The 12,980-nt window shown below is 48.8% G+C and overlaps 1 protein-coding gene across 1 annotated transcript in view; it reads right to left on the bottom strand.

Moving 5' to 3' along the window:
* The window catches only part of KCNQ3 (potassium voltage-gated channel subfamily Q member 3), a 245,637-nt gene that overhangs the window by 62,145 nt on the left and 170,512 nt on the right, over window positions 1-12,980 (bottom strand). The window contains exons 7-9 of the mRNA XM_040432900.1: window positions 12,619-12,714; window positions 9,274-9,368; window positions 7,044-7,070 (exon numbers count right to left, since the gene is read on the bottom strand). Of these exons, the coding sequence (XP_040288834.1) occupies window positions 7,044-7,070; window positions 9,274-9,368; window positions 12,619-12,714 (218 nt within the window). The remainder of the gene's footprint in view (window positions 1-7,043; window positions 7,071-9,273; window positions 9,369-12,618; window positions 12,715-12,980) is intronic.

Genomic DNA, 12,980 nt, shown 5'->3' with positions numbered 1-12,980 from the left:
TCCCAAGCTGTAATTTATTTGCCAAAAAGGCAGTAGCAGCCCTGCACAAATATGTAGAACAGAAGGTGGGCCAATCCTTAAGCCTGTCGGTGTCTGCCAAAGTGCACTGCAGCGCTGACATGTGGAGCTGTAACTACGGTCAAGGACAATATATGTCCTTTACGATCCACTTGGTAAATGTGGTTCCTGCCCATCAAAGCCACCAACTTGGCCAGGTGACGCTGCTTCCGCCTCCACGTTCTCACGCCGTTGGTCCTGCGACAATGTCCGCCTCTGCCTCCTCAGCCTCCACTGCAGGGACAATTCACAGTGCCCCACCAGCAGTGTCACGCTGTTCTGCACCTAGTTTGCCTAGGCGAACAGTCACACAGGGGAGGAACTGCTCTGCGTCCTTCATCAAGAAATAAAATTCTGGCTTTCTCCGCTACAACTCAAAATTGGAACCATGGTGACCAACAACGGGAAGAATATGGTGTCGCCGCTGGGTCAAGGAGGGGTGAGCCTTGTGCCCTGCATGGCGCACGTGTTCAATCTGGTTGTCAAGCGTTTCCTCGAATCTTCCACCCATCTGCAAGACATCCTAAAAATGGCCAGGAAACTTTGCATGTGTAACATCCCAGAGTTATGTTACTAAACTCTTTTACCCCGCTACAACCTGTTAAGTGTATCTGCATTGTCATCCTGTGTAATTTAACATCACATTCTCACAAATGTGCATATTCTAAGCCTGTTACATGTAATTTGCTGTAATTTCCATGTACACCAGCAGGTGGCAGCAATGTGTTCAGCAGGGCCTTAGTGACAGTTTAGCATTTCTAGACTGGAATAGTACATTCCAGTTTAGCTCCCCCCTCTTTGAGGAGGTGTGGAATGTTCCCACTTCCTGCCTCATGGGTGGGGAAGGAAGTTAGTGTTAGTGTGCCAGCCACCCCGGCTAGGGGAAGGCTGTGCTGGTAGGAGCTCCCAGTTCTAGGGATCCCAACCCAGGATCGTGTCTCGGCTGAGACCAAAGATCACCATTCCCAGTCTGAGCCCTTCAGCCTCAACTGGTGACAAGCAAGCAGCCACCTCCAGAACTCCAGGAAGAATCATACCCTGTGAGCGTAACTGTGAGTACCATCCAGAGACCAGGAGAAGCTAAATTCCTCCTCAGCTAGTCAGTCCCATACACAGCAGAAGATAGACAGAGCAGAAGATATAGATTCCTGCCATATTCTCCAGGCATATGATAGAAACAGAAGAGATAGTAATCCCTGCCACATATTGCCAATACCTGCTGGGACCCAAGACTATTGCTGTATCTCATGTGGATTAAAGCTGCCTCCAGTAAAGACAAGTTGAATTATATTCCAAGTCTGGATCTCATTCATTGCTACCAAGTTCCTCAATTACTCCTACTAGCAACACTTATTTTATTGCAAGTGAGCCAGGATCCAGGAGTCCAGCCGTACCAAGGTAGGAGACACCGTTGACACTATACCTAATACTACACAGAGACATTTTACCACTCTGGCATTCCTAAACTGGTGCGTGAGTTGCAACACCTTAAAGGGCCCTGAGACTGTACCCTGCGCACGCTGCAATTGGAGTCACGAACAAAAACGATAGACTTTTGTTTGTGACTCCAATTGTTCGGACCCACTGCATAATTTGGCGTCCGTGTAACCGTACCACGGTCCTGCTCATTGCACATGCACTTAAGCCACTCGTACAGCGCAAAGCACACCCTCCTTGAGCTGCAGCGGCAGCTCATACGTGACACCTGCCATTTGCTCGTGCCCTTTGAGGAGGCCACTTTATTTGGCAGTCGCCAAGACTACGGGATGAACAACATCATTCCACTGCTTCATGTCCTGGAACAGATGCTGGTAAATCTGGCTGGTCAGGGGACTGGAGACGTGGCACCTACATCTCACGGCCACATGAGCCCTGTGGGGGCTGAACTGGAGGAGGAGGACATTGGAGCACAAGCAATGTGTAGCGAAATGGGTGGTTTTTCTACACAGGTGACAGGATAGGAGGAGCAGGAGCAGTCGGAGGAGCAAGAGGGAGATGAGGAAGAGGAGGCAGATGACTCAGACACACCGTAGCAGAATGCAGTGGAGATGGAGGCAGGCAGTCCCTCCGAGTCACTTGCGGAAATGGCCCAATGCATGCTCAGTTGCTTGCGTAGTGACAGGCGAATTGTCACCATTCGGCAGATGGATGACTACTGGCTCTCCACCATGTTAGACCCTCGTTACCGGTCCAAAATGGGGGCCTTTTTTACACCTGCTGAGAGGGAGGACAAACTGAACTACTATCGAAACATCCTATGTAGTCAGTTGGCCAGTACCTATCTGCGCCATAATCCATCCTCTTGCAGGTCTGACCGGGGGGCCCTTTGCGCTCACTTTACACTGCCATGGCTGCTGTGGTGGGGTGGGGGCAGGGATACACCTAGCCTTTCTGCTGTCTGAGACGAAAAACTGAAATGACGCCTCCCCCCAAAGCCAATTTCTTAACCTAACTTCTATTCCACAATGAAAGCGCTCATGGGCCATGGCTCTTCCGCTGCCCCTCTCTTGCCCCTACCTGGTGCTACCTGTGGCGATCGCCTCACCTGGCCTCATTGGTGGTGCACCTCTGGGTGGGGGATAGGCGCAGTACCAGCTTCATCTGCAGCAGCTTGAGTCTAGAGTTGCTGATGAGCAGCTTTCTTCACCCGCCTAGTCAAGAAACTACTCACCAGCAGCAGCAGTTAGATATGGAGCAGAACCTGAACCAACAGGTGGAGGCATACTTGGACAGCACCCTGCCACCCCACATTGAAGATCCGCTGGACTACTGAGCAGCCAAACTGGATTGGTGGCTGCAACTTGCCCTGGAAAAGCTGTCCTGCCAGGCCAGTAGTGTGGCATCAGAGCTGGAGTTTAATGCGGCGGGGGCCATAGTTACCCCAAGGAGAACTCGCCTGTCCACCCAAAATGTGGAGAGACTGACCTTTTGTCAAGATGAATCAGGCATGGATCAGCCAGGATTTCCACCCACCAATGCCTGATGCTTAAGATTAGATCATCTATGCTGCCTCACCCAAACCTTGACAGGTAGCCAGTTTTTTCTGGCTACCCGCCTCAGCTACTATTCTGATGCTGCCACCCTCCTGATGCCACACATCTGATGCCAAGTGCTCCTTCTTACACCCATCATCATCAGCGATTACGGTTATTGCCACCCACCTCCCCACTCTGTCACCAGGTCACTCTGTGGTCTCCTGATGCTGCTGCCACCTCATCACTCGTCTCCTCATGCTGCTGTTGCCACCTCCACACTATGTCATTGTGCAACTCTGTGATCTCCTTATACTGCTGCCAACTCACAACTCTGTCTCTGGGCCAGTCTGTGGTATCTTCATGCTGCTGATGCCACCTCCACACTCTGTCATTGTGCCACTCTGTGGTCTCCTCATGCTGCTGCTGATGCGGCCACCTCCACATTATGTCACCTTGTCAGTCTGTGGTCTCCACATGCTGCTGCTGCCACCTCCATACTCTGTCATTGTGCCACTTTGTGGTCTCCTCATGCTGCTGCCACTTCCACACTATGTCATTGTGCCACTTTGTGGTCTCCTCATGCTGCTGCCACCTCCACACTACGTCACCTTGCCAGTCTGTGGCAACTTCATGCTGTTTCTGCCACCTCCTGTCACGCTCGTGTGTGGGAGGAAAACACCATACCGAGCATAGGAGGTAAAGGGGATACTGGAATTAGGCCTGGAAACTAGGGAAGGAAGATGGACACCTCCTAGAGGAAACCCTAACTCCAGTCCTATCGGACTACAAGTATAAACAGGCCCCAAAGGTAGGCAAGTTCATACACCGGATACCTAGAATCCTATCTCGCCCTATAGGACCCTGGAACTAATGCCAGGACTGAGTCTACCTGTTCCTTCAAAGGGAAGGACGAACAGGAGTCTCCCTCAGGCCTAATGATAAACAACAGGGAAAGGCAACACACACATATATATAAACAAAATACAAAAGGGAAAGGAAACACTTATCTTCAATGAAGCTTTGGTTGCAACAGGAACTCAGCCGAGAACCAAACACAAGCTAACCACAAGTCCAACAGAAGCTATAAACCGCATAGCATAGTGGGAGTAACAACAATAAATAGAGAAGATTAAATGACCACAATAGCCACACCTGGGGAAAGAAGGTGTGGCAAGCACCAGAAACAACACAGACGTCACTTGATGCAAAAGGAAAACATGTCAGATCAAACCACGTGTTGCCAGTCTCACAAATCTCCTGGCACCTGTCGCGGGAACGTGTGTATGTCTCGGTACGTCCGTGACACCTCCACACTCTGTCATTGTGCCACTCTGTGGTCTCCTCATGCTGCTGACACTTCACCACTCTGTGGTCTCCTCCTGCTGCTGCTACCTCAACACTATGTCACTGGGCAACTCTGTAGTCTCCCCATGCTGCTGTCAACTCACAACTCTGTCTCTGGGCCACTCTGTGGTCTCCTCATGCTGCTGCTGATGAAGCCACCTCCACACTATGTCACCTTGTCAGTCTGTGGTCGCCACATGCTGCTGCTGCCACCTCCATACTCTGTCATTGTGCCACTCTGTGGTCTCCTCATGCTGCTTCCACCTCCACACTATGTCACCTTGCCACTCTGTGGTCTCCTCATGCTGCTGTTAACTTACAACTCTGTCTCTGGGCCACTCTGTGGTCTCCTCATGCTGCTGCTGCCACCTCCACACTCTGTCATTGTGCCACTCTTTGGCCTCCACATGCTGCTGCTGCCACCTCCACACTCTGTCATTGTGCCACTCTTCGGCCTCCTCATGCTGCTGCTGCTGCTACCTCCACACTATGCCACCTTGCCAGTCTGTGGCCTCCACATGCTGCTGCTGCCACCTCCACACTCTGTCATTGTGCCACTCTTTGGTCTCCTCATGCTGCTGCCACCTCCACACCATGTCACTGGCACTCTATGGTCTCCTCATGCTGCTGCTAACTCAACACTATGTCACTGGGCCACTCTGTGGCCTCCTCCTGCTGCTGCCAGTTTCACACTATGTCACCTTGCCAGTCTGTGGAGTCCTCATGCTGCTACTAACTCAACACTGTCACTGGGCAACTCCGTGGCTTCCTCATGCTGCTGCCGCCTCAACACTATGTCGCTGGGCCACTCTCTGGTCTCCTCATGCTGCTGCTACCTCAACACTATGTAATTGGGCCACTCTGTCGACTTCTCAAGCTGTTCTCCCACCCTCCTCACTCCATGACTGGGCCACTATTTTGCCTTTTTGGCCTGGTTGACATCATTATTTATTGGACCATTCTTCTGATCTGTCAGAAGGAAGGAAGAAGGAGACGCACAACGGATTCTGTCTGTGTAGCAGCTGTAAGGCCTGTATGGTCCCATCAGAATTGGCTTATGATTTGGTAGCCAAAAGCAGGAGTGGGTACAAAACACAGAAGACATGCAAATATTCCATTCACGTGTCATCTCTGTTTTGGATCCACTCCTGTTTTTTTTTGTCTTTAGCAATACTGATGGATTACTGACCAAAATCTGACAGAGTAAAAACGGATGCTGAACAGACAGGATCCGTTTTTTTGGGGGTTATTGTTCTGACAGATCAGAGGAAGAGCAAAATAATCAGTTACATCAACACAAACTTACTACTGACACCCTCTCCACTCTGTCAGGGGGGGTCGACTTGTATAAGCATTTAATAGAACAGGTTCAGTAGACATCTATGTGGATTTAGCTGACGACGGTGTAAAAGGAGTGAGCTCTTTCACGCTACAGTAGGATCTCGGGCCTCTGCATGGTTCTTTATACCTGGAGCTAACATCGACCTGTAAGGCTGAGTTCACACTTGAGTTATTTGGTCAGTTTTGGCCCCGTGACTGCCCAAATAAGTGAAGTGTGCAGTGATTCTAAGAACGACGCCTGTCATCTGCATGTTATACGGACTCACAGTATTATTTCACTACCACAGCAGACTCCCTATGCGTGTTACTACAAGGCACAGTGTTCTACACCACTATACAGGCTCTCTGCAGCCAGGAAATAGCTGTTTTTTAACACGATTCGCCACAAATAAATATGAATCGAATCTTTTCAGAAAATTAGGCGAACCAGCCGAATCGAATTTTTGAGAAATTCGCTCATCTCTAGTGGCTGGAGAATTGGGCAGGAGTCATTAACTCAGCCGATTGTAAAGTGCAGAGTGAGTTGTAGTACATCTAACTGTATCAAAACACAGTTCCAAACAATTGTCAGTGCAAATCTTCCCCTACAGCACTGCATGGATATGAGCAATTATGGGGGTTGTAGTACTCCTTCAGTCTATCTTGACTGGGGCAATATTACTCTTGCAAAGGTGTATGTAATTCCCAGTTATGGGGTACAGAAGTAAGATACAGCTGTCCTGGACCATGTCCAAGTGTGAAGGATTTATTAGCAATGTTCCTGTCACTGCAGTAAAGTCTATGAGCCTTTTCCAGAAAATACCTTACTGACAGACTCCAGTGCTCGGCCATGCACATTCTGCATCTTCTAGTTCTTTCTTTCCTCTCTCTGGAGTACTGTTAGGTAGTGATGGCTTTCTGGATACAAATATCTCAGAGATAATGATCCTCTGGGACTTAGGACTAGTTTCTCCAAGAAGTGAGCATATGTAGCTCCTCTCACTTCCTCAGCTAACACTAGATTCCACACTAAACTAGGGGCAGACCTAGGTCCAACCCCTAGCTTCCTACAAGGGAAGAGTCAGGATTGTTAACCTTGACTGATCCACACAAAACTATACAGGTAAAATAACACATCAGAACATTAATTAGCATTTAAATAACAAGAAACACTTTTGCAAGTAACCTATTCTGGGGTACTGCAGGTTCACTTACTGTTTCTTGCAAACAGAGATATAGATAGACATGAGGTAGATAGATAGATAGATAGATAGATAGATAGATAGATAGATAGATAGATAGATAGATAGATAGATAGATAGATAGATAGACAATAGTTAGACATACCTAGGGGCGCCATCCAATGGTTCTTTCCTTTACAGAAAATTTGCAAGCAAGTGAAAGGAAGAAAGAAACACAATAAGCTGGTGCAGCTCAGGCAGTCGCAATTATTATCGACATTAAAGGCTATGTACATCTTCGAGGGCATTTTACTTATTTTGGCCTAAAGATCATTTCTTCAATTGGCCTTTATCAAAAGATATTAAGTCATTCTATCACAAAGGGTTAACTGTTTGTCTAGCTGTGTAAACGGTACTTTCACTTTGTGCCATCAGCTAATAATCCTTATCTCTAAATTACTAAAAAGGTTCATTTATTTAAGCCACATTCTTATCATTAAGTGTTTACAAGGTCAGATATAAAGAGTTGACAGCTGAGCTGCCTGACAGAACAGAGTGAAAATTCAGATCCTGCTACTAGAGAATCTCAAGGCTGTACAGAGAAAAGGGCTCAACATTTTTAATAAAGACCAATTGAAAAAATATTTTTTGCTCAAATTGAGTACAATGCAATGATAAAAAAAATTCAAAGATGTACAAGGCCTTTAATAACTTTCCACACAGAAGCCACAGTGAATGTGTCAGAAGGATCTTCAGCTCCTTTTGATAGATCATATGATTTGTACGTATAGAAATACACACACTGCAGCAGCAGATAAAGTTAGAGAATATCTGGATAATTTGGCTCAGTGAATAATGGCTGCCTGTGGGCTGTTCACCCGTGGCTTTATCTCTCCCTATATACAATAATGAAAAGTTATGTACTATTCAGCTACTTTATAACTTATGATAGATTCATTGTATAGTGAGATAGCTCCACCCAGTCTGATGACATCACTGAACCACTGTACCACCCTATCATACTCCTGTTTTCTTCTGATATGTTGTGGGCTAAAGGCTCCTATATTTTTGCAAACCCACTAAACCTTGCACAGTTGATGGGCACACATCTCTCACTGCTTCGCAGTGTGAACATGGAATAAGGACGACAAGCGTCATGTACTGATATCATGTGTGTGTCCATTGGATGTCTTTGCTGTAGCTTATAGAGGAGGTGGTCCTGTGGGCAGCCCCTTTACTAGCTAGATATGCTATAATACAGCATACATGAAGAGGTCTGGAAAAACCTTTAATTCCCAGCTAAGGTCTGGATGCCATAAAATAAAAAGTGACAGAATAGTGAAGGGATAATTATAATGAAATATGAAAATAAGACATAAACTAAAATAATCATATAATAATCTTCTGTATTCTGCTTCCCATTCTTCCCACTCCTTCCTTTCATCCTTCTTTTCTTCCCTTTCCTCTGCCTTCCTCTCTTTCGTTCTCCTTTCCTTCTCCTTTCCTTCTTTCCCATCTTACTTTCTTTTTCCCTTCCTTCGCCTTTCCCTTTTCTGTTTCTTTCTTTCCTCCCTACTTTCCCTTCTTCCCCTTTTTATCCTACCACAATCTCTTCCTTTTTTATTACCTTCATTCTTCCCTTTCTTCCTTCCTTTTTCTTCTTCCCTTATTTCTCCATCTAATTTTTGTATGCTGTTGTTTCTTCCTTCCCCCCTTCCATCCTTCTTGGTTTCTTCTTTTCTTCCCTCTTTTTCTGTTTCTTTCTTCCTCCTTCGCTTCCTTTCCTCCCTTTATACCACTTTTCCCCTTCATTTCTTATTCCCTTCCTTACTCTTATTCTTCCTTTTTTGCCTCTTTTTCTTCCTTTCTTCCTCCCTCCATCCTCTTTCACTTGCATTTTTCTCCATCTCTTCCTGCTTTCCTCTTCTTTCCCTGTTACTTACATTCCTTCTCCCTCCCTTCCTTTCTTCTTCCCTTCCTTCATTCCCAAATATATTTCCTTCCTTTTTAACTTCCTCCCAACTTCCATCTTCCTATCATCTTTCCTGATTCCTTCTTTTCTTCCCCCTTCCCTATTGCCCACAGTCCCTCCTTCATTGATGCCTTCCCTTCCTTCTTCCTCCCTTCCATTCTTTCCACCTTCCTTGTTCCATTTCCTCCTTCCCTTTTATCCTTCCTTACTACTTTCCTTCCTGCTCCATCTAGCACCAGAATTTACAGTGTCCATAAGAAATAGTCCCCATGCTGAATTTAATCCCAAATCATCTGGACGCCACTTTACAGGACCGGCCCAGGCGCTCGGCTACGATTATTTTTCTAGGAGTACGACACGAGACGCCACAAGGTTCGTGTCCACTGACTAAGAATTACATAAAGCTAAACGATGTGACGCTCACCTGAAATATGGAAACTGCACAATTGACTCATAGTACTTCCAGGTGGCGGTCAGGTCAATTCTGCTCAGGTTAGTGGCATAAAATCTCCACGCGCTCTATAAATAAAACCAGAGGTGAATATAATAACCAAGAAAAACACTTATTGTTCCATTTACAAAGCGTTGCTCATCCTGTTCTTTCTGGTTCATGAATAGAATGGCAAAAATAACAGTGAAAACTGACACAAACACAAATAGCACAGTAGGAAAGAGGGAGCACAGGAGGAATAATACTCTACAGAAGCATGCCAATTTATATATTATAGTCTCAAAGGCAGAGAAGGAAACTGCAACCACATACCCCTCCTCCCCTACTGGTCACCTTATTCCCAAGGAGCCAACATCTTAAATGGCAAAATCTTCACAATACATTTTTGAGCACTATAGCTTAAAGAGCACCTATCAGCAGGGTCAACCCTATAAACCAGACACACCTGGTGGTGGGGTTGATCATGCTGATTAATTTTTATATTTTATTATTTATGCAAATGAGGGCTTCAGTGTACAGAGGGCGTGGCTAGCACTGGAAAACTGAGGTGCACTTAGAGGCTAGGCCCCACCCCTCAGTGCACTGAAGCACTCATTTGCATAGATAATAAGAGTCTTTTTTCCCGGGAACGCCACAACCGATTTTCACAAGATAGGTATCATTGTAATCAGCAGGATCAACCCTGCCAGGCAGTATATCTGGTCCAATAGGGTTGATCCTGCTGGTAGGTAATCTTTAAAGCGACTCTATATTCAGGTACAGTCCCTCTAAAGTATCATTACTGGAGAACTTACACAGGATTTATACCTATGTTCATATGAAAAGAAGAATTATCACCACCAACCTTAACAACTGAGAAGCATCAACACCATCATAATCACCATTAACAACAGAGATCTTATCAGGATCAGGATCATCAGTCATCAGGCTGGAGCCATGGACCACCGTTCTAACATCAAGGCATTTAATAGTCGACTTGTCCTAGAGGACCATATCTGTGACCACTGAGCTCCTTGAGGAGCAATAAAGGTAAAAGTAATACCTTACAGAGTTATCGCTCCCTCTGTAAAGGATGTTAATGGAAACTGGAAACTCCCTTTAAAGGGTTTTTTCTAGTGTTTATCCTTAGGATAGCTCATCAATATCTGATTGGTGGGGGTCAGACTCCCGGCAGTCCATTGGATAGCGCTATGCCTTGTATTGCATCCCGATTTTGCCGCTGACCCACTCCTCCTTGCCGCACTACTTACCCAGCAGATCCATGCCTGCTGCCCCAATCCCACTCCTCCCCTTCCAGCTGGTGGTGCTCCCAGCTGCCGGAACTGACAGTGTCTTCTGCAGGCTGCAGCCCAGGGGTCGAGTCGAGGGGGAACACGTGGGAACGGCGTTCCTGCACTTTTTTCATGGCAGGAACGCCGTTCCCTTTCAGGGCAAAAGGACCAGGAGGAAGCGGTGAAGGCTTTGTACTCACCGCCGCCTTCCTGGTCCTCGGCTGTCGGCTGTGAGGGCTGCGCACAGGAGCCGAGTGAGTCGCTCTGTGACGTCACTCCGTGCGCAGCCTACAGCAGTAGAAGAGGAGCGTCTGCGTCCAGGAGCAGGAGAGGTAAGTGTAAGTGTTTTTTTTTTCTCCATATTTTATTTATACTATGAGAGACACTGACCGGGGGGGGGGGCGCTGATGAGAGGCATTGACCGGGGGGGCGCTGATGAGAGGCACTGACGGGGGGCTGATGAGAGGCATTGACCGGGGGAGCGCTGATGAGAGGCACTGACGGGGGGCTGATGAGAGGCACTGACCGGGGGGGCGCTGATGAGAGGCACTGACCGGGGGGGGCGCTGATGAGAGGCATTGACCGGGGGGGCGCTGATGAGAGGCACTGATGGGGGGCTGATGAGAGGCACTGACCGGGGGGGGGGGGGGGGGGGTGGGGGGGGGTCGCTGATGAGATGCACTGACCGGGGGGGGGGGGCGCTGATGAGAGGCACTGACCAGGGGGGGAGGGGGCGCTGATGAGAGGCACTGACCGGGGGGGGGGGAGGCGCTGATGAGAGGCACTGACCGGGGGGGGGAGGCGCTGATGAGAGGCACTGACCGGGGGGGGGGGGGCACTGATGAGAGGCACTGACCGGGGGGGGGAGGCGCTGATGAGAGGCACTGACCGGGGGGGGGAGGCGCTGATGAGAGGCACTGACCGGGGGGGTGGGGGCGCTGATAAGAGGCACTGACCGGGGGGGGGGGCGCTGATGAGAGGCACTGACGGGGGGGCTGATGAGAGGCACTGACGGGGGGGCTGATGAGAGGCACTGACGGGGGGGGGGCTGATGAGAGGCACTGACGGGGGGGGGGCTGATGAGAGGCACTGACGGGAGGGGGGCTGATGAGAGGCACTGACGGGGGGGGGCTGATGAGAGGCACTGAGGGGGGGGGGCTGATGAGAGGCACTGACGGGGGGGGCTGATGAGAGGCACTGACCGGGGGGGGCGCTGATGAGAGGCACTGACGGGGGGGCTGATGAGAGGCACTGACGGGGGGGGGCTGATGAGAGGCACTGACGGGGGGGCGCTGATGAGAGGCACTGACGGGGGGCGCTGATGAGAGGCACTGACGGGGGCGCTGATGAGAGGCACTGACGGGGGCGCTGATGAGAGGCACTGACAGGGGGGCGCTGTTGAGAGGCACTGACGGGGGGGGGGGCGCTGATGAGAGGCACTGACGGGGGGGGGGCTGATGAGAGGCACTGACGGGGGGGCGCTGATGAGAGGCACTGACGGGGGGCGCTGATGAGAGGCACTGACGGGGGCGCTGATGAGAGGCACTGACGGGGGCGCTGATGAGAGGCACTGACAGGGGGGCGCTGTTGAGAGGCACTGACGGGGGGGGGCGCTGATGAGAGGCACTGACGGGGGGGGGGCTGATGAGAGGCACTGACGGGGGGTGAGTTCCCACACTTTTTTTCCCAGGACTTGACCCCTGCTGCAGCCTACGTGCTTTCCTGAAAACCTCCAGGCCTGAGCCTCTAGGTGTAATGGTAACGCCCCCGTTGCTCCTGGAGGCTCATTTGCATATATTAAAACATCATTTTTCTCAGCAATGCGGGCACATATGAACATGGGACCAACAGAGATGTCTTCTGCTGCCAAGTGCACATGTAACAGGTCAGCCAGTGTCATAGGGACAAATCTGCTGACCGATGCCCTTTAATATAATTTATCATCCATTTCACTATCATCACCAGTGTCAGCATCATTATCATCTGCATAAAATTCATCAGTATTTATCCTAATCGATAACATCATATATAATCCTCATCTTCTCACCTGGATGAGCTCTGCTGCCGGTTTCCTTCTCTTTTCAAAATGTTTCTGTCGATGTTGTTCCTGAACCTTAAGAGCGAGTCCAGATCCGAGGATCCCCTGAAATACACAGAGCAGCATCCTGAGACATCACATGGCCTCTCTTCACCTTGTGTATTTCTTATTAATATATTACTTAGGCGGGGCACTGGCCCTCCTTAAAGGGGTTCTCCGGGAATGAAGAAAATTAAAATACTTAAATATTACTTTATTATAAATGTATTCTCAAATATTATTAATAATGGCTCGTGTTGTCTGGGGGGCAATCATCAGGGAAAACAAAATGGCCACTGTCCCATTAGTTCACACAAAACCTGTCCTGATCA

Source organism: Bufo bufo, chromosome 5 (genome assembly GCF_905171765.1).
Source record: "Bufo bufo chromosome 5, aBufBuf1.1, whole genome shotgun sequence".
NCBI lineage: Eukaryota > Metazoa > Chordata > Amphibia > Anura > Bufonidae > Bufo > Bufo bufo.
The sequence above is the reverse complement of the archived record's forward strand: the minus strand, read 5'-3'. Positions and strand labels throughout refer to the sequence as shown.